Raw genomic sequence first — 22,946 nt, forward strand, 5'->3', positions numbered from 1 at the left:
GTAAGGCTTTGCAGAATGCAGTTTTCTTCGTGATTCTGCCACTGACATCCAGCAGTTCTGTTTTCTCTTCAAAGCTGTCAAATATTATCAGCTCCCTGAAAAATGCTTTAGGGGGTTTCTCTTTTATCACCCAAGGTCCTCACAAAAAAGTCAGGACTTATTTTGTATGTATCTGTGAGCAACCGTAGTGCCTCTGTCTGACCTGGGCTTTCTGGGCCCACACACTAGCCTCTGCTTGACATTTTTTTTTGGCTGGCCACTCCTTCACAGTTCTTATAGAAGAATTAGAAGAGCACCATTTTTATTTCTTTTTGTGTTTGTTTTTAGCCAGTTGTCACTGAAGGACCAACTAAGCTTTTGTGCAGAGGCTAAAGAAGCAGGAACCAGAGATGCACAAACAGGAGGTAAAAGAAGGCGAACCACGAGTGGGTGACATAGCAGGTGAACCCCAGGACACCAGGATGCACTCCCAATTCCAAATTCCTCTGGCTTAGCACATCTCTCTTGGCATACGAGATCTTTTGAAGGTGAAAAATGAGTTGTAATATTTGATTTGGGCTATTTTTCTCCAGTTATGACTTGAAATGTTTGATTTGATTTATTTTTTCCATTTATTGAAACGTAAAAAATAATTAAATCAAACCAAACAATAAAAAATTTAAAAATCAAACAAAACATTTATTGAAATTGATTTTTAAATTTTTTATTGTTTGGTTTGATTTAATTATTTATATTGCAGCAAAACACATATAAAATTTACTATCTTAACTATTTTTGAGTGTACAGTTCAATAGTATTAAGTACATTCACATTATTGTGCAACCATCACCATCCATTTTCAGAACTCTTTTCATCTTAAAAAACTGAAATTCTGTACCCATTAAAGAGTAATTCCCTATTCCTTCTTCCACTGGTCCCTAGGAACCATCATTCTACTTTCTGTCTCTATGAATTTGTCTACTCTAAGCACCTCGTATACGTGGAATTATACAGTGTTTGTCTTTTTTGAATCAGTTTATTAGTGTAATGTTCTCAAGATTCATCCATGTTATAGCATGTTGCAGAATGTCTTTCCTTTTTAAGGTTGAATAATATTCATTGAATGTATATACTACATTCTGTTTGTCCATTTATTTGTCAATGGACACCTGGGTTACCTCCATGCTTTAGTTATTACAAATAATGCTGCTATGAACATGATATACAAATATCTCTTCAAGACTCTGTTTTCAATTATTTGAATGTATATTTAGAAGTGGAATTGTGGGATCATATGGTAAGTCTATTTTTAATTTTTTGAGGAATTGCTATACTGTTTTCCATAGTAGATGTAACATTTAACATTTCCACCAACAGTGCAAAAGGGTTTCAATATCTCCACATCCTCACCAACATGTGTTATCTTCGTTTTTTAATAGCAGCCATCATAATGGGTGTGAAGTGCAATCTCACTGTTCTTCTGGTTTGCATTTCCCTAATGATTACTAAGATCCATAGCATCTTTTCATGTGTTTATTGTCCATTTGCATATCTTCTTTGGAGAAATGTCTGTTAGAGTCGTTTGTCCATTCTTGAACTAAGTTGTTTGTGGGGTTTTGTTTTGTTTTGTTGTAGAGTTTAGGAGTTCTTTCTATATTCTGGATATCAATCCCCTGTTACATATATGATTTGCAAATATTTTCTCCCATTCTGTTTTTGTTTTACTTTATTAGTAGTGTCTTTTGATACATAATTTTTAAAACTTTCATGAGGTTTCATTTGACTATTTTTTCTTCTGTTTCCTGTGCCTTTGGTGTTGAAACCAAGAAATCATTGCCAAATTCAATGTTGTGAAGTTTTTGCTCCATGTCTTCTTCCAAGAGTTGTATAGTTTTAGGCCTTAAATCCAGTTCATGGGTCCATTTTAAGTTAATTTTTGTATATAGTATTAGGTAAGGGCTTAACTTCATTATTTTGCATGTGGATATCCAGTTTTCCTAGCACGATTTTTGAGAAGACAATCTTTTCCCCATTAAATTCTTTTGGCACCCTTGTTGAAAATCATTTGACCATATACATATATGTAAGGGTTTATTTCTAGACACTGTATTCTATTCCATTGATCTACTTTTGTCTTTATGCCATTACTACACTGTTTTGGTTGACCGTAAGTTTTGTAAGTAATCACATAGTTTTTGAAATCAGGAAATGTGAGTTATCTAGCAGCGTTCTCTCTCTCTCTTTCTTTCTTCCTTCCTTCCTTCCTTCCTTTCTTTCTTTTGCTATCCAGGATCCCTTGAGACTCCATATAAAATTTAGAATGAGTTTTTCCATTTCTACCCCAAAAAAAGTCACTGGTGTTTTGACAGGAATTGCATTAAATCTGCAGATTGCTTTGCATAGTATTAAGTCTTCCAACCTAATGTCTTCCCATTATTTTGTTCTTCTTTAATTTCTTTCAGAAATGTTTCGTAGTTTTTGCAGTTTTGTAGTACAAATATTTCATCTCCTGGTTAAGTGAATTCCTAATTAATTTATTCTTTTTGATGGTATTGTAAATGGAACTGCTCTCTTAATTTTCTTTTCAAATTGATCACTGTTAGTGTATAGAAGTGCAACTAATTTTTGAGCTTTGATTTTGTATCCTGCTACTTTGCTGGAGTTATTAGTTTTAAAGCAATTTGGTCGAATCTTTATGATTTTCTACATAAAAATTATATTACCTCTAAACAGAGTTAAGTGTACCTTTTCCTTTCTAATTTGGATATTTTTTATTTCTCTCCCTTTCCTAGTTGCTCTGTCTAGGGCTTCAAGTATTATATACCACAGAGAAGTTGCAAGAGTCAGCATCTTTGCCTTGTTCCTGATCTCAGAGTAAAAGCTTGGAGTCTTTCAACATTGAGTATGATGTTCACTGTGAGTTATTACTTTTATTACATTGAGGTAGATTCCTTCTATTCTTGGTTTATTGAGTGTTTTTTCATGAAAGAATGTTGAATCTTGTCAGACACATGGCTATCATTTGAGATGATCGTATGATTTTCCCCTTTATTCTGTTAATGAGATGTACCAATGACATTAATTAATTTTGGTATGTTGAATCACCCTTGCACTCCAGGAATAAATCCCATTTGGTCTGGATGTGTAATCTTTTAATGTGCACTTGCAGTCAGTTTTCCATTGCAGCATTTTGCCGAGGATTTTTGCATCAGTGTTACAAGGGATATTGGTCTGCAATTTTCTTGTAATGTTGTTGTCTGGCTTTAATATCAAAGTAATGTAAAATGAGAGGAAGTTTTCCTTCTTTTTCAATTCTTTTAAAAAGTTTCAGAGAGACTGGTATTAGTTCTTTAGATGTTTGGTTGAAGACATCAGGTCTTTATTTCATTAGGAGATTTTTTTTATTATTGACTGAATTGCCTTGGTTAGAGGTATATTTGGATTTTACTCTTTTTTAAACTAAAACTATTTTTTTATTTTAGGCTTGATAGGTTTTGCGTTTCTAGGATTTTTTCCACTGAATCTAGATTATCAAATTTGTTGGTGTGCAATTGCTCATTGTACTATTGTAACTCTTTTTATTTCTGTAGAATAGGTAGTAATACCCCACTTTTATATCTGAATTTAGTAATTTGAATCTTCTTTGTTTTTTCCATGATCCGTCTACCTAAAAGTTTATAAATTTTGTTGAACTTTTTGAAGAACCAACTTTTGGGTTTGTTGACTCTCTTTTATTTTTATATTCCATATTTCATTTATCTCTGTTCTAATCTTTATTATTTTCTTCTTTCTGCTAACTTTGGATTTAGTTTATCCTTTTTTTTCTAGTTCCTTAAATTATAAAGTCCTGTTGTTGATTTGGGATCTTTTTTCTTTTTAATGTTAAGTATTTAAATCTATCAATTTCCCTCTTACTTCTTCTTTCTCTGTTTTCCATAGTTTTGACATGTAATGTTTTTTAAAAATGCCTTCGTCTGGCAGATGTACCATCAGGTCTTTGTGAGAAACAGTTTCTGTTGGTCTTAGTTTTCCCCTTTGAGTGGACCACACTTTTCTGTTTCTTGTTATGCCTCATATTTTTTTTTGCTAAAAACTGAATATCTGAACCTAATGATATGGCAACTCTATAAATCAGATTGTCCTCCTTCCTCCAGGATTTGCTGGATTTTGTTTGTTTGTTGTAATTGTTGTAGGTTGTCTCTGTGCCAAGGATCTGCCTGAGCTGCAAACTTAGGGTCTTCTTAAGTCTTTTCTGAGGCTGCAACTTCCCCTGGGGATGTTCTATATCTTTCTAACTCACGTCATATATGTGGTTACTTTTGAATGTCTTAGTCTTCAATATCTGGCTCCCAAAAAGGGAAAAAGAGAAAAATGAAGGAGACAGAAAAAGGCACAAGCTCTTTAAATCCCCTGGAAGTCACTACAGTCAAAGAGGGAGGTGCTTGCAACAACAGGGAGCCGTACAAACACATGGTTGCCATTTTTTTGTCTGTACCTCTGTGATCAGAGGCAGCAATCAGTGACCACAACATAGATCCCTGTTATTTATAGGTCAGCGTTCATTTTTCCCACCTTGGCTCCTGCAAGTTGGGCACAAGCTGGTCCAGGAATGTAAGCACATCTGGAAAGCCTGCCACAGGGCTAGGGGTAGAAGATGGGTAGCCACTATTGTGTTAAGAGCTGAAACTCACTGAAATTAAATGCAACTCACTGTCCAAGCCTTCTTTTGTAAGTTGCCAGTTTTGATTAGACACCACGGTTCCAAAATAGTTACATCAGACAGACTTGAAAAGAGTAATTGTTGTCTGGGGTGGGGGGGGATAGATTTTGCCATCTCCACATAATCCTCTATGGGCTATGTTTTAAGGATATACCTTTATTAAATTTGAGCATTTAATAAAGCATTTATTTAATGAGCACGTCACATAATTTCCCTATGTCTTTATTTTCTCACTGTCTTAGTTAATATTTTGGTATATGTGCATATACCTTATAGAGATTCAACAAACATAAAATAACATGTTTTATAATAAGCTGCTTTAGGATACATTTAGAAAAGAAATAGTAAATATCTTAATGTAAAAGTGTAGAAATGGAAGAAAGGTATTTGCTTTGTGTGCTCAAGAACAAATCAAATTTTTCCTCTTTTAACTGTTTAACTCAACCATTACACCCACTCCTCTTTCTTGGCATTTCCTTATTGTATCAATTGTGAAATGAGCCAACTTAAAACCAGACCCAAGAGAAGTAGATAGAAGTTGTACTCAGAATCAAGAAAAAGCATACAAAAATTTCTTTTCCTTTTAATATATGGGAATATGTTTCAAAATACAAATAGATAAATGTAACTAATTCATGGACTTTAACATTAAATTCAGTTAATACATATCATGCAGATGTTATACCCGGGACAGATGTATTGGCCGGGGGTGGGGGTGAGTTTTCAGAATGCCATTTTGAATTAACTTGCATAATTTTGAAAAAAGAGGATCCAGTATGATATTTTTGGAGTGTCCTGCTATAAAAATAGCACTGCTCATTACAATCTTCCAGCAGTTTTCTCTGAGTGATAAAAGACATTTTGGAAAACGTGGCTTTTATGATCTGTGGGAGGAGGCCTGGAAAAGGAGGGTTGAGGGTTCAGAGTAACACAGGAAATCTGTGTTTATAGTGCTTAAGTGTGTGGGTGTGTTCATGTGGGCAGTGCTGGAGAGAAAAAATAAAAGAAAATGTTTGCAAGTCATGGCAGACAGGAGTTAAACAAAAGATTCAAAGAACCTATAATATTTATGAAATGTATTCAATATTTACAGAATATACTGGATTGAGATTAGCAAAAACAACTCTTGACACCGAAAGCACAATCCATAAAATAAATATTTGATACTTGACTTCATCAAAATTAAAACTAAGAGAATGAAAAGCAGGCACTATGAGAGTGAAAAGCAAGCCACAGACTGGAAGAAAATATTTGCAGATCAGATGTCCGAAAAGGACAAAACTCAACAATAAGAAAACAAGAAAATATTTTAATAAACAAAAATTTGATCTGAGACTTTATCAAATGAAATTATGCCAAATAGCATTAGTCATTAAAAAAATGTAAATTAAAACCACAGTGAGGTACTACTACAAATATATTAGAATAACATAAATTTTTAAAAAACTAACAGTATCAAGGATCATTGAGAATCAGAAACAGCTGGAACTTCTATACGTGGCCGGTAGGAACATAAAATGATACAGCCCCTTTGGGAAACAATTTGGTAGCTTCTCATAAAGTTAAATATATACTACCACATGACACAGCAGAAGCACTCCTCAATATTTACTCAAAAGAGATAAAACATTATGTTCACACAAACTTATAAACAAATACTTACAGCAGTTTATTCATCATCTCTAAAAATTAGAGACAACCCCAGTATCTTTCAAGCGATGAATAAATACATTCATACAATGGAATAGCACTCGACAATAAAAAGGACAACATGGATGATAACATAGATGAATCTCAAATGCATTATGCTGAATAAAAGAGATGAAGCTTCAAAAATTACACATTGTAGTTTCATTTATATGACATTTTGGTAAAAAGCAAAACCATAGGAACAGAGAACAGATAAGTGGTTGTCCCAGGTTTGGGTTCGGTGAGAGAGGCTGACTAGATTAGATGGGCAGAGAAAACTTTTTACAGTGATGGAACTCTTGATTGTGTTGGTTGTTATGTGGCTCCATGTATTTAACAAAACCCATCTAGTTGCAGATCAAGATGAACACATTTTACTGAATGACAATTTTAAAATATTGTTTTCATTTACTCGCATTTGTTGCACGTTTGTTACACAGAGCTGACATTCTCACCTCCTCCTGACCTTCAAATGTTTCCACAGATCATGCAAGTTCTGAATAAAAAAAACCAAGTGATGTTTATTATTCCCCAGCGACTTGATGAGGTAAGTAACCTGAATAAACACGACTTGGGGAAGACTACATTCAAGTGAGACATCAAGCTAAATCTGCCCCAGTGATCTGGGAGTAACACCTGAGTGGACTGATAGCACCCCTTCATTTAGCTTGCTCTTTTAACAGCTGCTAGGGAAATCCATCCCATGCCATCCCTGCTTCAACTTCCTGTGAAGAAAGCCCTACCACGATCCTCGACCACATTACTTATTTTGGGGTCCTGAACAAATAAAAAAAATGCAGCCCGTAGCGTTTCCTTCCATAAGTCAAGTAGTACTGGGTTTTAATATAAAGGAAAGCCAGATGCTGGGCAAGTTGATGTGGTTAAAGACCCTGCACAGGAGTTCTCTTGTGGAAAGTAGCAGAAAGTCCACTAATGTTCAGGAGCTCTGCTATCTAGTCTTGATTCTGCCATTAACTTGCTGTGTTACTATATGAGCATTTCACATCATTTCTCCATGCCTTTATTTTCTCATTGTCTTAGTTAATATTTTGGTTGCAAGAAACAGATACGAAATCAAGTAGGTTTAATCTAGATACACATAAATAGAAAGATAGATAGCTAATAGTTCTCAACTGGGGGATGGTTTTTTCACCCACCCATCCACCCCAAGTGGACATCTGCTTATGTCTGGAGATACTTTTGGTTGTCATAACAGGGAGGACTGCTACTGTCATCTATTGGGTAAAGTCCAGGGACTACCCTACAATTCGTGGCCCCCAACAATAAAGAATTATCTGCAGCCGGGCGTGGTGGCTCACACCTGTAATCCCAGCACTTTGGGAGGCTGAGGTGGGTGGATCACCTAAGGTCGGGAGTTCGAGATCAGCCTGACCAACATGGAGAAACCCTATCTCTACTTAAAATACAAAAATATTAGCCGGGCATGGTGGTGAATGCCTGTAATCCAAGCTACTGGAGAGGCTGAGGCAGAAGAATTGCTTAAACCCAGGAGGCAGAGGTTGCGGTGAGCCGAGATCTTGCCATTGTACTCCAGCGTGGGCAACAAGAGCAAAACTCTGTCTCCAAAAAAAAAAAAAAAAAAAAAAAAAAAAAAAAAAAAAAAAAGAAGAAGAATTATCTGAATTATCTGGATCAAAATAGTGATGAGGCTGGGAAACCCCAATATCTATCTGTCTATCTATCTATCTATCTATCTATCATCTATCTCTTTATATATATATATATTATATATATATATAATATGTATGTGTAATTTTTGAAGCATAGTATATTATTTCACAGTATCTAGGGAAATTTGGGGGGTTGGAAATCATGGCTCAAGAGGAGTAGAAATCAAGGCAGATTTTGCAGGTTTTGAGTTCTCAGCAGAGTTCAAAGGCTTTCCTCTTAGTGCCCTCTGATTTTCAGGACTCACTTACAAATGCCCATTCTCTGTGAACCTCAGACTGAGCGGGGAAATGAGATAGACACAGCTTGAGTCAGCTGTTTACTCTGCTCTAGTTGGCTATGTCCAAGGCGAAATGTTCAAGTCAAAGTTCAAGCCGGTGACTATCCTTGGAGACTGGGTCAGGAGCCCTTAGAGAGGTGGAGTTGGGAAAACAGCCCTAAGGAGGCCCATTACATTTATCTGTAAAGTAGCAATAATGCCACCCCTCCTCTGGAAACCTACTACTAAATAAAAGGCTATGGGCCCCAGGGGAACTTGGAAACAGAAATGGCAGGTGTCTCCTTTACATGGAATTCATATTTCTGTTTTTTTTTTTTTCTATCTTGAAGAACATATTTCATTTTTTACACTTCTATAAAACAAATGGAACCATGACTTACGTTCCACGATTTCCACAACTGATTTCATGAACTTTAACAAGTTTTCCTTATTTATAGCAGTCCCAAGCTTTATTCCCTTGGAGATGTCAGGACATGGAGGGTAATTTTGTTGCTTGCCCTCTGTGTTTTAAAGACTGAGTGAATTGAAAGGACAGTAAATCCCTGCCCCACACAATAAGTGGGGTCCGGAAGGATTTTACGTGGGGTCTAAAATTCAATCAACTATTCATGGTCGCGTTATTTCGAAGCAAATGAAATGGCTGCCACGAGCCTACACAGCTGGCCAGTGGGTAGCGCCAACTGAAAGCCGTCTCTATTTTGGCTGAGTTTTGCCGCCATCTAGTGGCCACTTCCAGCTTCAGTTTGCACATCGCAGTGAACAGGATGCGGGCCCGTAGCTGGCTGGCCAGGACCAGCGTTCAGCAGGCCATTCTAGGGATTTCCCGGTTAGTTGTCGCTCTTGGATTGGCCCAGACCAGGAAGACTAACATTACAGGATTACTGATTGAGGTGCTTTTCTATACTTGGAGACACAAAGCAATGGTTTTAACCTGTGAGAGGTTACAGGCCCCTTTGAGAATCTGCCTATATACATATAATTTTTCATACAATTTCTAGAATATAGGCCTAACACAGATGTTAGCTGGGTATAATTGTAAGTCATTCCGAAGTTGTTTGGAACAGAAAGGGAAAATGGCAAGGGCAGGTGTGAGAAAAAGGAGGTGGAATTCTACTGCTAACTGGAGGATTATAATCTTACCGTCCTCTAAAATGTGCCAAAAGCCCGTGGCTCCTCAGTTGTGTTTATGTATGCTGTGTATTTCCACCTTAGCTTTCCACTGTTAAAACTGGTTCCATGTTTTACATGCCCGAGTTTTTCCTGGCCCCTCCTTTTCTCCTCTGGTTTCCATCCAAAGTCGCTGGCCGACCAACAATAGGTTTGGGTTGGGAGTGAGAAGACTAGCTGAAATTAGGCCAGCATCTCCAATTGGCTGGGTGAGTGAGCAAGTCCTGCACCCTTCCTGGGGTCCGCGTGAGGAGGAGCATCCCTTAACCCCTCTTAAGATGGAATGAGACTCTCTGTATAAGTCAAAAACTTTGAAAGAGTCAGAAATGGTATACAATTTCTGGAGTCTGCAATGTTATTCTAAAAACAAGTCCTTCTAGGATACTCCACTGGCAATTCAGGCTTAAAGCAGGTGAAATAAATGTCAGCTGGACTTGCTGAAAGAGAAATGATGTATTGTTCTAATTTCCATGGGCCTGTTGACAAGCAACATCAGTAACTATTATTAGTGCCTCCTCCCACTACTCATAAGCAAAAAACTTGCACCTTTAGTTTCGGTAACCTCCTAACACATCACTTTTACCTCATGGACTGTTAATACATTACTCAAAGCTGTACTCTGGAATATTAAATAATGTTTTAATGTATATTTTTGGAGAAGGGAGTTTTGCAAAACTCAAAACCACTACCATAAAGTAACACAATTGCGAACACTTTGGGGATATGTTGCCATTGTGCTGTGGCTCTGGGTCTTAGCAACACTTACGGCAGCAGATCACAAACTTTGCTGTATATCCAGTCACTTGGGAGTTTAGAAACATTCGAATACCTAGACTACAGCCCTTGTTACTTAAATCAGTTTGTCTGGAGTTGAACCTGAGCAGAGAATTTTTTTAAACCTCCCCAGGACAGCCAAGTTTGGTAACCACTAACTTAGAGGAGGAGTTGAGAATGTTCAGCTCAAGAGCTGAGGCTGCCTTTGCACGATTCCCATTTGCCTCCGGGTGACTGCTCTGATCAACGAAACTATCGACACTTGCAGGCGCTGCGGTGCTCGCGGAGAATAAAGGCCATGAAAAGTGCAAGATGGGAAATGGTGAAGAGGCTTACAGTATAATCTAGGCTTGAAAGATGTGGGTGGGAGACCCCGTCAGAGACCCCTCAAGTGCCAAGGCAAGGGTCTGAAGCCTCAGCCTCTTCCCATATGAATACGGAATTAGAAAAGAATTAGAGATATAGTTACATAGTTATGCCTATCTATAATCATGAAAAATCACATAGTTCTTCATATGTAATCACAGAAATATATATATACTCACTATAATCTTTTAATTTTACTAATGACTATCGGGTTATGAAGCATGGAACTGAGATGACATTGTAAACAAAGTGATCCTAAGGCAAGATGCTCTAAGCCCTCTGTCACAGGCAAGATGCTCTAAGCCCTCTGTCACGCCCGCATAAGGACTGCTGGAGGGCGCCTCGGCTGTGCGGCAGTGCCGGTGCTGGGAAAGCGCCCGCTGTTTAGCCAGCTACGGAAGGAGATGTCTAAAACGCCCGAGACATCTCCTTCCTCAGGGGAGTTAGGAGACAACTCTGCTTCTCCAAGCTCTGTGGTAGGCCTGGTGGCTGTCAGGGAGGCCAGCAGACATCCGGGGGCTTAACCGTCCCTCTGTAATGCTGGGCCTCAGTGGTCACGTTCCAGATCTACTTTCATGCTCCGCTTCTGCACCTGGTCCCTCCCTTTCTTAAAAGATAAAATCACTAATAGTAACATAAATCTTAATGTCTCTGTTCTTTCTTGACAAGTATGAGAAAAGTGCTGACATTAGGTTTTCTCCTCGACTCGGCTACTTGAAAGACCTGGGCCCCTATCTCCAAGACACGTGATTTACCTGACCCTGTCACTGACCACCATTACCTCACCCTACCTGCCCTGCCCCCTGTGTTGTACTCAATATAAGTCAGAGTGTCCAGGCACTCGGGGCCACTGCCAGACTCTGCGCTTTGGCTGGCAGTGAATCCCTGGGCCTAAACTCTCTTTTCTCTATCTCTGTGTCTTGTGTCTTTTGTTTTTACAGTTTCTCATCTCCACACCTATAGAGAGGGGCTCACAGCTCTGCTCTGATGGATGGCATTAGGATCCTCATAAAAGGGCTTGAGGGAGTCGGTTCACTTTCTTCTGCTCTTTCATCAAGTGACGTCACAGCACACCTCCCTTTTGCCCTTCCATCCCTTTCTGCCATATGAGGCCACTGAGAGACCATCACCTACAAGGAATGAGCCTTCACCAGACACTAATCCTGTCAGCACCTTGATCTTGGACTTGCCAACCTCCAGAACTGTAATAAATAAATGTCCTGTATAAATTTTCCAGTCTCTAGTTACAGCAGCACTAGTGGACTAAGACAGTAGGTGTAGTATGTTTGTTTGTCTGGCTCTACTGAGTGCCCACCTCAGATGACTGGTCATAAATTCAAAGTGAAACCAGGCAGCTCAGGGGTGATTCTCTTCAGTGATGTTCAGCTGTCCAGGCACAGACACCAAGAAGGTAGATTATTGGGTTTAAACAGGGTTAGGGGTTATGATGAGGAGACATGGCCAGAGAAGTTAAGGGTGACTGTTCAGTAGTAGATTTAATGCTAGTTATGAATCTGTGGTAAGGAGGACTAATGGGTAACCGATAGTGAAAAAATGGTGAGACAGTGGAATGCTGGCTCACTGAGGTCATGTAAGAGAGTGGCTGGAGTGGGTGAGCTGCACACATAGGATGTGGTGGGCAAAGAGTGGGAAGTCTGAAAGTGAGATTTCAGAGATGGTACAATTATAGGGGGTGATGTGGTTTATTTATGACTATGAGTGGCTGTGCTGGTTGGAGGAAGTATTATCTAACAACTCTCTACAGGAGGCAGAACTACTGGCCCCATTTTTCAGATGAGAAAACTGAGACACAGAGACATTAAACTGACTGGCCCAAAGTCAAAGAAATGAGAAAAGACTGAGCTGGAAATCAAACCCAGGCTCATCTGCCTTCAAGGGCCTCATTCTCAAAGACTTCCTACCACATTCAGGTATGGCTTCCTACTTAAGTCAAGTGCCTCTCTTTTGTTTCTCTTTCAGGAAATGCTTTTTATCTGGAATCTTACTTTTTATCTGTGAAGACACAAAGTTGACTACATTATCAATCACTTTCATTACTGCACTGGGCATTTAAGGCCACAGAAGGATGAGACTGGGATAATTTTGTGCTGACCAGAAAACTGGTTAAATCCAGGGTTTCCTGGGGAGAAATAATGAAAACAGACCATATTTATTGGTGGAAATGCAGCTGCGTTGTCTGTGGGCACTCTCTATTGGCTCTAAATCAGAATAACAATGTGGGATTAGAAGCTTGATTTGTGGCTTTTTGGAAGGAGCATATAGACTCGAACGAACATGTAAAAAACTTGCCCCTTGTAGATATCTAGGGGCTATTGCTCAAATGGGCCAAGAAAAGCTTTTCTTACAGAACAAACTCTGTGTCAGCTTTTTAAATGTCACAGTCACAGTCACGCTGCATATGTCTAACTCCCTTCGGTGGGACAGTCCCACTTCCTCAGAGTGTCTCCAGTGAGACTGTTAGAATCTTAATCCTTTTCATCGTCTTTCATTCTGAGCCTCGTAAACTGTCCAGCACATAGCAAGTGTCCAATAAATATGTGTCAATTAGAATAGAAAAAAAATGATTAAAACAGAACAATCTCACGGAAGGGAGAGGGACTAACCGTACCTGCATAATTCAGGAAGCCTTCCCAGGAGGTGGGTGGTGGTCATGGTAATGGGCAGGGAGGGGTAGAGTTGAAAGAAAAAAAAAAAAATATCCAGAAAGCCCATATATATGACTCACAGGGTAGGAATTTTTCTGTGATCCTAGAAAGAAGTACCTTGCAATACACTGACAGATGTGGCTCCTAATCTTTCTGGAGAAAAGGTGAGCAAGACTAAAAGATTTCATGAAAACAGATGGAGGAAGCTAGCATGGCAGTTTCAATGATGCTGAAAAAATGAATTTGGAAGGACTTCTAACCATGAGTACTAAAAAGAAAGAATAATGACTCTGGATTTAAAGATATTTTATCCTAAATCAATTTTTACCATACATTGTGTGGCTTCTCAGGAAATTCAATTCAAGAAATATACACGGCACCTATCACAATTACAGCTTTGTTTTCCCAAGCCTGAAGAACTGATTCTAGGGTGACTTTCCTGGTTTTTACACTGAGTTCTATGTCCTAGGAACCCCCCGAATCCCAGACAAACCAGGCCAGCTGTCACTCTACCTGGGAAGGAGAATGAGGACTGCTCAGAGAAAGAAGATCAGTGCCAAGATCAAGATCAAACAGGTTGGTCTCAAGACGGAGCACAAGGGCTGGGCTGAGAATGGTCTGGAGGTGACAACTCTATATCTGCTATCATCCTAACTCTGAGTTGTCCGCCTAAGAAGATTCCTCACCCACTAGCAAAGTGGATTTCTGGCTTCCATGAATGACCAGGTGCATGGAATCCAATGCAGAATGATAGTCAAAGGGGAAAAATGCATGCACAAGAGTCCTTGGGTAGCAATAGCAGAATCGAGGACAAGAAAGACAGGAGCCTCATTTTGAAGGTCCTGCTCTTCCCCCACAATTATATCTACAAATAACGATCTGAAAGAGAATGTTAGGCCAGGTATAGGACTCTTACAGCAAATAGGAAACACTGCTTTGCCACTGCTGTAACCCACATGTAAGTGATCACAAGCAGGTAAACACTGAGCCCCTGAAGCCCAGACTAACAACTTCCAACCTCACTTCAGCAGCCAGAGACACACATGACAGTAGGAGAGGGTTGGCAGCTCTAGAGGAGGAAGCACTAAGTCATGGAGGAGAGTCTTCCATGCAGCAAACAACCCACAGTCACTCTTTGCCTACCAAAAGCAAGGAAAGTTTGAGGAACTGCTCCTGCCGTAGCACAGAGACAATGACATTTCTACAGCAAGAAACTTACCAGAAACTATCATTATCCTTATTAGAAAAGTCACAACTTAGGCCTTTTACTGATTTAGAAAAGAACTGGCAAAAACAGGCAAACAAAACAAAGCAAAAAGGAAGAAAACAAGAATAGCCATGCAGACAAAATTGATACAATTCATGCAAATTGAGAAGGAAGTGAATATATGGCATTTGGAAGCATAAAGAGTAAGAAACAGAACATGACGAGTCAACTGCAGACCAGCATGTGTACTGTGAGCCAGGGACAGACACCGGGAAGGAAAGGAGATGTGCAGATGTAAAAACCGTATGTCTAGAGAAAAGAAAGAAGAACTAAACTTAACCGAGACAAACAAAACCCTGGCACTGCTGACTGAGGTTTTTACCACAACTTGAGTCAAAGGAGTTGGTGTCAGACCTCCATTGCAGTTAATGTCCATGACAATAATGATAATTACTAGTGTTTATGAATACCACATCTTATGCCAAAGTTTGACATAGATCATCTTTCATCCTCACAATAACTGCATGAGTTAGCACTAGGATTGCACTTATTTTACAGTTGGAAAACCTAAGGACCAAAGTCACAGAGTGACCAATTGGTGATACTGGGATTCAAATTCAGACCATCTGGCCCCAGAGCCAGCTTTTCTTTTCTTTCTCTCTCTCTTTTCTTTCTTTCTCTCTTTTTCTTTTTCTTTCTTTCTTTATTCTCTCTCTCTCTCTCTCTCTCTCTCTCTCTCTCTTTCAACATGGAGTCTTGCTCTGTTGCCAGGCTGGAGTGCACTGGCATGATCTCTGCTCACTGTAAATTCTGCCTCATGGATTCAAGTGGTTCTCTTGCCTCAGCCTCCCAAGTAGCTGGGACTACCAGTTCACACCACCACACCCAGCTAATTTTTGTATTTTTAGCAGAGATGGGGTTTCACCATGTTGGCCAGGATGTACGATAGCTGGCTCATTCCATTATGGTTAGTTTATACTATGTCAGAAAATTCTTTTTGTAAACTTTACAAAATTATTTAAAAATATTAAAAAGTATTCACATCAGACTCAGGAACTCTATGTCTTATTACTTCCTCTTTCACTTTGAAACTCCAAACTAACAAGGAAGCAAATGGTTCAGCAGCCATAGGCCAGAATTCCAGCAGTGGGTATTGCCAGCCCTATCCAGAGCTGAGATCCATGTGTGCATGTTTTGCGGGTGGATCAGTAGCAGAGGAAGGAAAGGAGAGAGTGCAGTAGCTCTCACCTTAGTCGGTCACAGCTCAAAGAGAATAGATGGTGGTAGCAAAGTTGAGCATCACTTTCTTTAGAAAGATGAAAGGGTGGTGAAGGGCGCTCACATGCAGCGTGAAAGGCACAGCAGGGCAATGCTGCTTAAGTACCTATCACACACAGGTGAGCAAATACATGTTTTATGATGAGTGAATCAATGAGTGAATAAAATTAAATGATCGGTCTGAATGTACTGAAGATTTCATAATTTTATGTAACTCTAGGGAAGGAATATGTGTGGTCATAGGATTGCATTTTACTTTATGAACTAAAGGAAATAACTTTCAGCATTTTAATGTTCCTTGAACTCTTCTTAGATAAATTGTAATGTTCAGTCACTACTAAAAACTATGAAATCTGAAGCTGAGTGTGGTGGCTCATGCCTGTAATCCCAGCACTTTGGGAGGATGAGGCAGGAAGACTGCTTGAGCCCAGGAGTTCAAGACCAGCCTGGGCAACATAGTGACACCCACACCCATTTGTATTTTTAAAAAATAAAATTTTTTAAAAGTGTGGAAATGATTTGCAATGAACATATAAACTCTTATCAAATACAAAGACTAAAAGTATGCTAATCGAATGGGCATTAGAAGTTATGACTGAGCTTCAAATTTAGCTCAGCTTTCTGGCAGCCAAGACAAAGCAGAAAACACACTAAGTTGCACTCCTGTCTTACTAGAAAGGAGGAAGCACTGCAGTCCCTCAAAAAAGACAAAGTTATTTTCCGAGCACTGAATTCCCAAGCAACTTTCTCACATAAAGGTATACATAGAAGCCATTGGCATTGTCCATTCTTCATTCTCATTTTTTTTCCAGTGCAATCAGGAGCAGATTTCATGAAATCATTACTTGCAGGAAAGATATAAACTGAGAATGTACCATTAAAGGACAACTCAGTGAGCCCTATTCTGTGAGGGTTGAGAGATAATGTGGTCCAAGTGCAGCCTCTAGTCTGATCTGGGGTTGAAAATGAGACTTTCTACAAAGAAAGGAAACAGATGTTTGCTGAGCACCTAACATATGTCATGTGCATGAAATATTTTCTTCCTCTCAGCATATGTGTTACTAGTCTCATCTGTAGAAGCTAAGCAACGTGCCCCAGATTCACTGCTGTTTAGAGCAGAGTCCCAAGCTCATGTACACTTTCCTATACCACACCTCCTCTTCTCTTTCCCATTTTTATCAACAAGAGTCAATGGACAATTTAGCTCCTTTCTTCAGGCAATTTAAGGTTATTCTCCCCAGTGAGGGCCTAGAGTGCTGGTGTTACATACTTTATTAAGAACAATTCATTTTGTTCAAAAGCCAAAGAAAGGATCAGTTGGTTGTGGGGTTGACTCATATCTGCATGTCCAGAAATGTTCATGTCTCTTATCTCAAAGGAAGTCCATAGTGTTGAGAGCTGTAAACTTCTCTGTTTAAATGACCTGGGAAAGGATTACTATACTCTCTCTCCAGTGATGAGAAGACCTAGAGACTCCCCGTGGACAAGATGTTTACACGTGACCAAAGTTTGAGTAGGAACTGGGTGGTGGTAAGGGAGCCCCAGGTGAAGAGAGGGCTCCAGGCTGATGAGAAAGAGCTGGGAGCTGCAGAAGGGAGGACGTGGCTGAAGTCTCCAGTGTCCATCAGGTGAAGGGGAGGTGGCAAGAGAGAGGTGGGCAGGTAAGCAGGGCCAGATCATAAAGACTTTCCATCTAATTCCATCATGCAGAGGAGTTATAGATAGTACAAAGCCTTCTGCTTCTCCAAAAAAAATAGATATAATGTGCAGGAAAATCACTGTGAGAAAGATGTGGGGCCCACTGGAGAACATCTGCACCTGTATCTTAAAGAAGTTGAATGGCAGTGATGGGAACAGGGGTGGCAGGGCCAGAATTCCTCTTAGGTACTATCTGGGGGTCCCATGGCTGTTCTCATCACAGCACCTCTCTCACCACTTTGCAGTTTTATTTCCTTGTCTCTTCCCCCACTGAACTGTACAGCCAGCAAGACTGTCTTCATATTTGGCTGGCAGACCTGTAATTTTTTTTTTTTTTCAAAATGACTTTTGGTTTTTAAACAAGTTTTCAAAGAAAAAAGATTTACAAGAAAAATAATTTACAAGAAATGTAAATTATTTTATCTCCTTGTAACTTTTGTATCTCAGTTCCTGTCTGGGGACTCTACAAAATTTCCATGCCATCCTCTGTGACAGAATCCCCGCGATCTGCCTGGGCCTCGCTGTGGCTCTCCCTGGCTCTTCCCAGGTACTATTAGGTCTCAATTGCTGTGGTCACAACTGGGAATTTCTTCTGCTCTGTACTCCCTCCCATCTCTTGTATTTTAACACAAGTTCAGACCACTCAACCAGGGTGCACCCTCATACAAGCTTCTTTCCTCAAGGTGCCTTGTGTGTGATAGGACAATTGTCATCAACTTGTTTCTCTCAACTGGTCCTAGCATCTTTCCAGCACCCCCATAGTGGGCCTTACTCAAAAGGACTACACAGCTGGCAGAGTCTGCATAGAATTCTCCTATTGGATGCTATGTGAAGATGGTTCATAATTGTGAGTTGTGAGACAGGGCAGCACTACCACTACCGAAGTGACTTATAGTGATGTATACCCATGCCAGGGCCACAGGGCATTTCAACCTAGGCCTAGTTTCAGACACACAGGCACCAAAAACCACCGAGCTAGCCTCTGCCAATCCAAGTGCCCAGTCTCAGACAAAGTACAAAATCTAAGTTGACCTTGTCTAGCACGCACAGGGAGAATTTTGTACATGAGTGGGTAGAAGACCAGATCCTGTCTTCCCATCACCTCTTAAATTGGTCCCCACTCTGCTGCTGCTGCAGAAAGTCCAGAGGTGATATCAGTCCTTTTCCCCGCAAATGGCCAGAAGTCTGTTGGCCTGGCTAGCAGGAAGCATGCATTTTGTGGAGATAATTTAATTTATGCCTAAATATTAAGTCAATAGCAACATATGGGCAGACATTTTTACTTAAACAAGCAATAACAATGTATCCTCTGCATAAAAACAGAGTGAGTCCTGGAAGGAGCAACTCCCTTGTGTAGCTATTCACTGTCTAAGAGAGACATGTTCGTATTCTCTTTTTGAGACGAAGTCTTGCTCTGTTGCCCAGGCTGGAGTACAGTGGCATGATCTCAACTTACTACAACCTCCACCTCCTGGGGTTCAAGCAATTCTTCTTTCTCAGCCTCCCAAGTAGCTGAGATTACAGGTGCCCACCACTAAGCCCGGCTAATTTTTTTGTTTTGTTTTTGTATTTTCAGTAGAGCCTCTACCTGCATATGTGGGGAACCTTTATCTATCAGAGACTAAGAACCACTCATGGAAAGCAAAGACTTTGGGCACAGCAAACAGCCTACATTCAGTCTATAACCCAGGCTGGTCTGGTTAGCACATAGTAAGTTTGGTAATGAATTGTAAAGAAAGCTCTCACTGCTTTCTTATGTCCAGAAAGCTGAACATCAAACAAGTACAGATCAATTCACCACGGGCTACATGGCTTCAGGATTCCCCAGCCTGGGGAACCAACATTTCAGTGTTCAAATAAGGCACAAAATGTGCTCATGTAGACTGGCCTGGTCATTGGGAAGCCATGTAGCTTTTTCAAGAAAGCCCTGTAACTTGAGACTGAAGATCCAGAAAGTCAGGACCTGTCCTCCACTGATGACAATTCAGTTAAAAAGATACATAAATTAAAGAGCAAAATATTTGAGTAACTGCATGAAGGCAGTGAAAGTCTGTCATGATCCTAAAACTGAAGATGATAAAGAACCAAAGGAAGAAGTATGCGCTCTTGGCTCCACCTCAAGTCAAGACTATTTGCTCTGCATTTTTCTTTTTTTTTCCAACCCCTATTCTCACCAGGATCAATAGGTCAGATGCAGGAAGCTCTAAGACATTTTTTCTTCACTGCATGAAAATCTGTCAGGCTCATAGTAGTGGATGCAGGTGAGTCTGCCATCCAGCAAGACCTCCTTCAGCTCTGAGATGGAAGTATAGTAGAGAGCCCTTCCCATTGCTCTCAGAGACTTTCACTTTTGCTCCAGCTAACAAGACTCTAGGGAAACTGGAAGTATAGCTCATCAAAAAAAAAAGCTAGGGCCCCTCTCCTGAGCCACATTCTGGGTCGGTGTCTTGCTGTTTCACCAGCTGCCCATTCTAGTGTCTTTCCTAAGCTATAGCCTGGCTCCCTGAGGACAGATCTCAATAAAAGCTTCCAAAAAATTGAGCTAGAGAGTGAATCATGGGTTAATATTTGGGTTCTATTCCCAAGTGACCTTATAATCCACCCTTTTGGTTATCATCTACTCCAAAAGTTCTCAGTTCGAGAAGATAACACCCTCATCCCCATCCCCAAGGAACACTGGCTATGTCTAAAGACAGTTTTATTTGTCACAACTGGTAATGGTAGGGCAGAGGTTACCACTATGTAGTGGGTAGAGGCCAAGGATTCTGCTAAACATCCTACAATGAGCAGGACAGACCCCACAACAAAAAACTATCCAACCCAAAACATCAATGGTATCTAGGTTGAGAAAACATTAAAAACAGAGATTATTGACTTCCCTGACATAACTCCCAGTTGGAAAGAGCCCAATAGAGGTAAGTTTCTCTCATATATTGGTAGGCCAGTTCCTGTAGTTACACCTGAACACAGGAAGCTGAAGAGGGGACTGGAAGTCCTGTGACTGAGTCAAGGGCTCTCCTCCATCAGAGGACTTGGCTCATGATCCAAATTCTAGTTTACCTGACACTTACAAATGCATTCTACTGTAGTCCAGTCCTTCAGGGTGACAAACTTGTAGACAGCATGGATAATGACAAGGGTTCTTCTGTATTTCATTATGTCCTTATTATTATTTTTTCCTTAAGTAATACTCAATAACATCATCTGCTTGTAGTTAAACATTCATTCAGCCAACAGATACTTATTGTGTGCCCAGTTAAGTCCAAGTCCTATGCTCTGTACTAGCTGGGTGATAATTGTCTGAGGCTAGTGAACACAGACCACAGTACCTACAGTAGGAGTTCCTCATCAGATGGGGATGGAAGTTGGGATGCTTGTTGAAATGCAGGATCCTGGGCCTTCCTCCAGAGATTCTGATTTTGTAAGGATAGTGCCCAGAAATCTGCATTTTTACCAAGCACTTGATGTGAGTCTGATGTAGGTTATCCATGGGAACACGCTTTAAGAAACATTGGTAAAAATCGTGAAATTCACCCAATCAAATCCTAGACCTGAATATATGCAGTCATGAGCTCTAGTGTGTTAAGTAAAAAAATCATTTAACTATGAATTATCTCAACTTTTTTTTTTTTGTTTTTTAAACCAAAGGAGAGTGAGACCTTAATAACCTGTGTTCCAACATAGGTGGAAAAAGGGCAGAATTACTTTATTTACATAGAAGCAGGACACTTTCAAAGGAACAGAACCATAGAATTCGTATGACATAAATTGAGCATTAGCCAAGTTCATATACATCAGTGATAGTTAGGAAGAAAATCTCTTGCTTATGTAAGAGGTATGAACACTATCTTTTCTCTGAACTGACCTCAACCTACAATCATTCATAGCCTGATTAGGGAATGCTAATCTCTCCTGGTTATCAAGATAAGTGACTTTTCTGATTATTCTGTTTTCTTTCCAATCCTTTCTCAGACCTATATCATTAATGCTTGTGACTTTTCAATACAGCACTTATTTTAGTAGCACACTTAATCCCATTAGAGGTTCAAATCTAAATAAACCTTGTTCCAAGCAAAATTCCTCCAAGCTATTAGAAACACCTTAATACTTACCTATGTCTAATATCAAGGAAGTTATCTCATAATATGGGCAAGATACATAAATGTAGGCAATAGTTTTCAGCCCAATTGCTCTGCCATGAATTACTGTGACCAATTTAATAACAAGAAATCTATATAAAGAACTTCCTAACAAATATATAGATTAAACATAATGTATTACCATCATCATTAGAAGAAAAGGGTATAGATTACAGGTCAGACTATCTCAGAAAATATGCCAGTCTCCCTTAAAATAATAAAAAAAAATCTCTTTTCCAACTCATCTAAGAATACCCTCCCATTCTGTCCCTTTAATTATATCTTTGTTTTGTAGGGTCTTTATTATCCTTTAATACTTTTAATGCTAAAAACTCACAGTTCTGTTTGTGATCTGTAGCCTTAAATCATCCAAAGTACCCCAGATCAGGCACAACAAGGAGTTCCATCCCACTGTTTTGTCCAAATGAAAGAGAACCTCCTCCCAGCATCTTAGAACTTGGAGCTGCCATGCCAAGTTAAATGCAAATGGTCCCTCAAACTCAGATTTGCTGTGAGATCCATTTTTAAGTAGACTATGCTCCCTGCAGACCAACATGCAAATGGTGCTCCAGGTAAACGTAAGAATCACAGAAGCAATGAAAAGACACCAACCGTACCTATTTTCGCAGCCTCCACTTTCAGGTTGAAATCCCAGGTCCTTGGCAATTTTAGGGACATTTTGCTTCCAGTTTAGGTGAGTAGTTAGTGAAGCGGAGAGTCTGCCACAGTTTGCGTCCTTCTTGCCTTTTCCCTCTTTCCCTCTGTTTTTGTGTCTGTTTTTGTTCCTCCTTATGATTGCTTCACAAGCAATCTTAGGCTTGAAGTTGATTTGCCAACGTGTCTCCTCTTTTCTCTTAGATGAAAGGTCCATCCATCTGTCACTTAAGGATGGCACCCAAACTCCCCCAGCCTGCACCCTTAGTCCCACAGGGGCTGGCACCCTGCTTTTCTAGCTTTCAATTTTACCAGAAATGTCCCAGTTGACACTTCCCTCTGCGTCATGGGAAGCAAAGCTCCTTTTCGAAAGAATCTCAGGCCTCACTGAGTTGAGGTTGTGATAAACAACTGCTGCCTCTCGGGGTTTTTTTTTTTTTTTTTTTTTTTTAACTGTCTGCTTCCTTGCATTGGAGGAAGTGGGTGGCTCTTCAGTGAGGATGATACATTATGAGCACTCTGTTTTGAGAAAATAGTTTTTGGAAATGCTTGAAAAACCAGAATGGGTGCTTCTGTTATAAAAGGCTATAGTTTTAATTAAAAGAAAATGTCCAGACTCCCATCATATACCTCAACTCTA

The 22,946-nt window shown here is 39.8% G+C and overlaps 1 protein-coding gene across 3 annotated transcripts in view; it reads right to left on the reverse strand.

Annotated features, from left to right (window-relative positions):
- The window catches only part of ARHGAP25 (Rho GTPase activating protein 25), an 89,304-nt gene extending 66,585 nt beyond the window's left edge, over positions 1-22,719 (reverse strand). For all 3 annotated transcript variants that reach the window (XM_074398829.1, XM_074398814.1, XM_003922669.4), the window contains exon 1: positions 22,270-22,719. In XM_074398829.1, the coding sequence (XP_074254930.1) occupies positions 22,270-22,330 (61 nt within the window). In that variant the 5' untranslated portion in view covers positions 22,331-22,719. The remainder of the gene's footprint in view (positions 1-22,269) is intronic.
- Positions 22,720-22,946: the final 227 nt, after the last annotated feature.

Source organism: Saimiri boliviensis, chromosome 1, assembly GCF_048565385.1.
Source record: "Saimiri boliviensis isolate mSaiBol1 chromosome 1, mSaiBol1.pri, whole genome shotgun sequence".
Lineage (NCBI taxonomy): Eukaryota > Metazoa > Chordata > Mammalia > Primates > Cebidae > Saimiri > Saimiri boliviensis.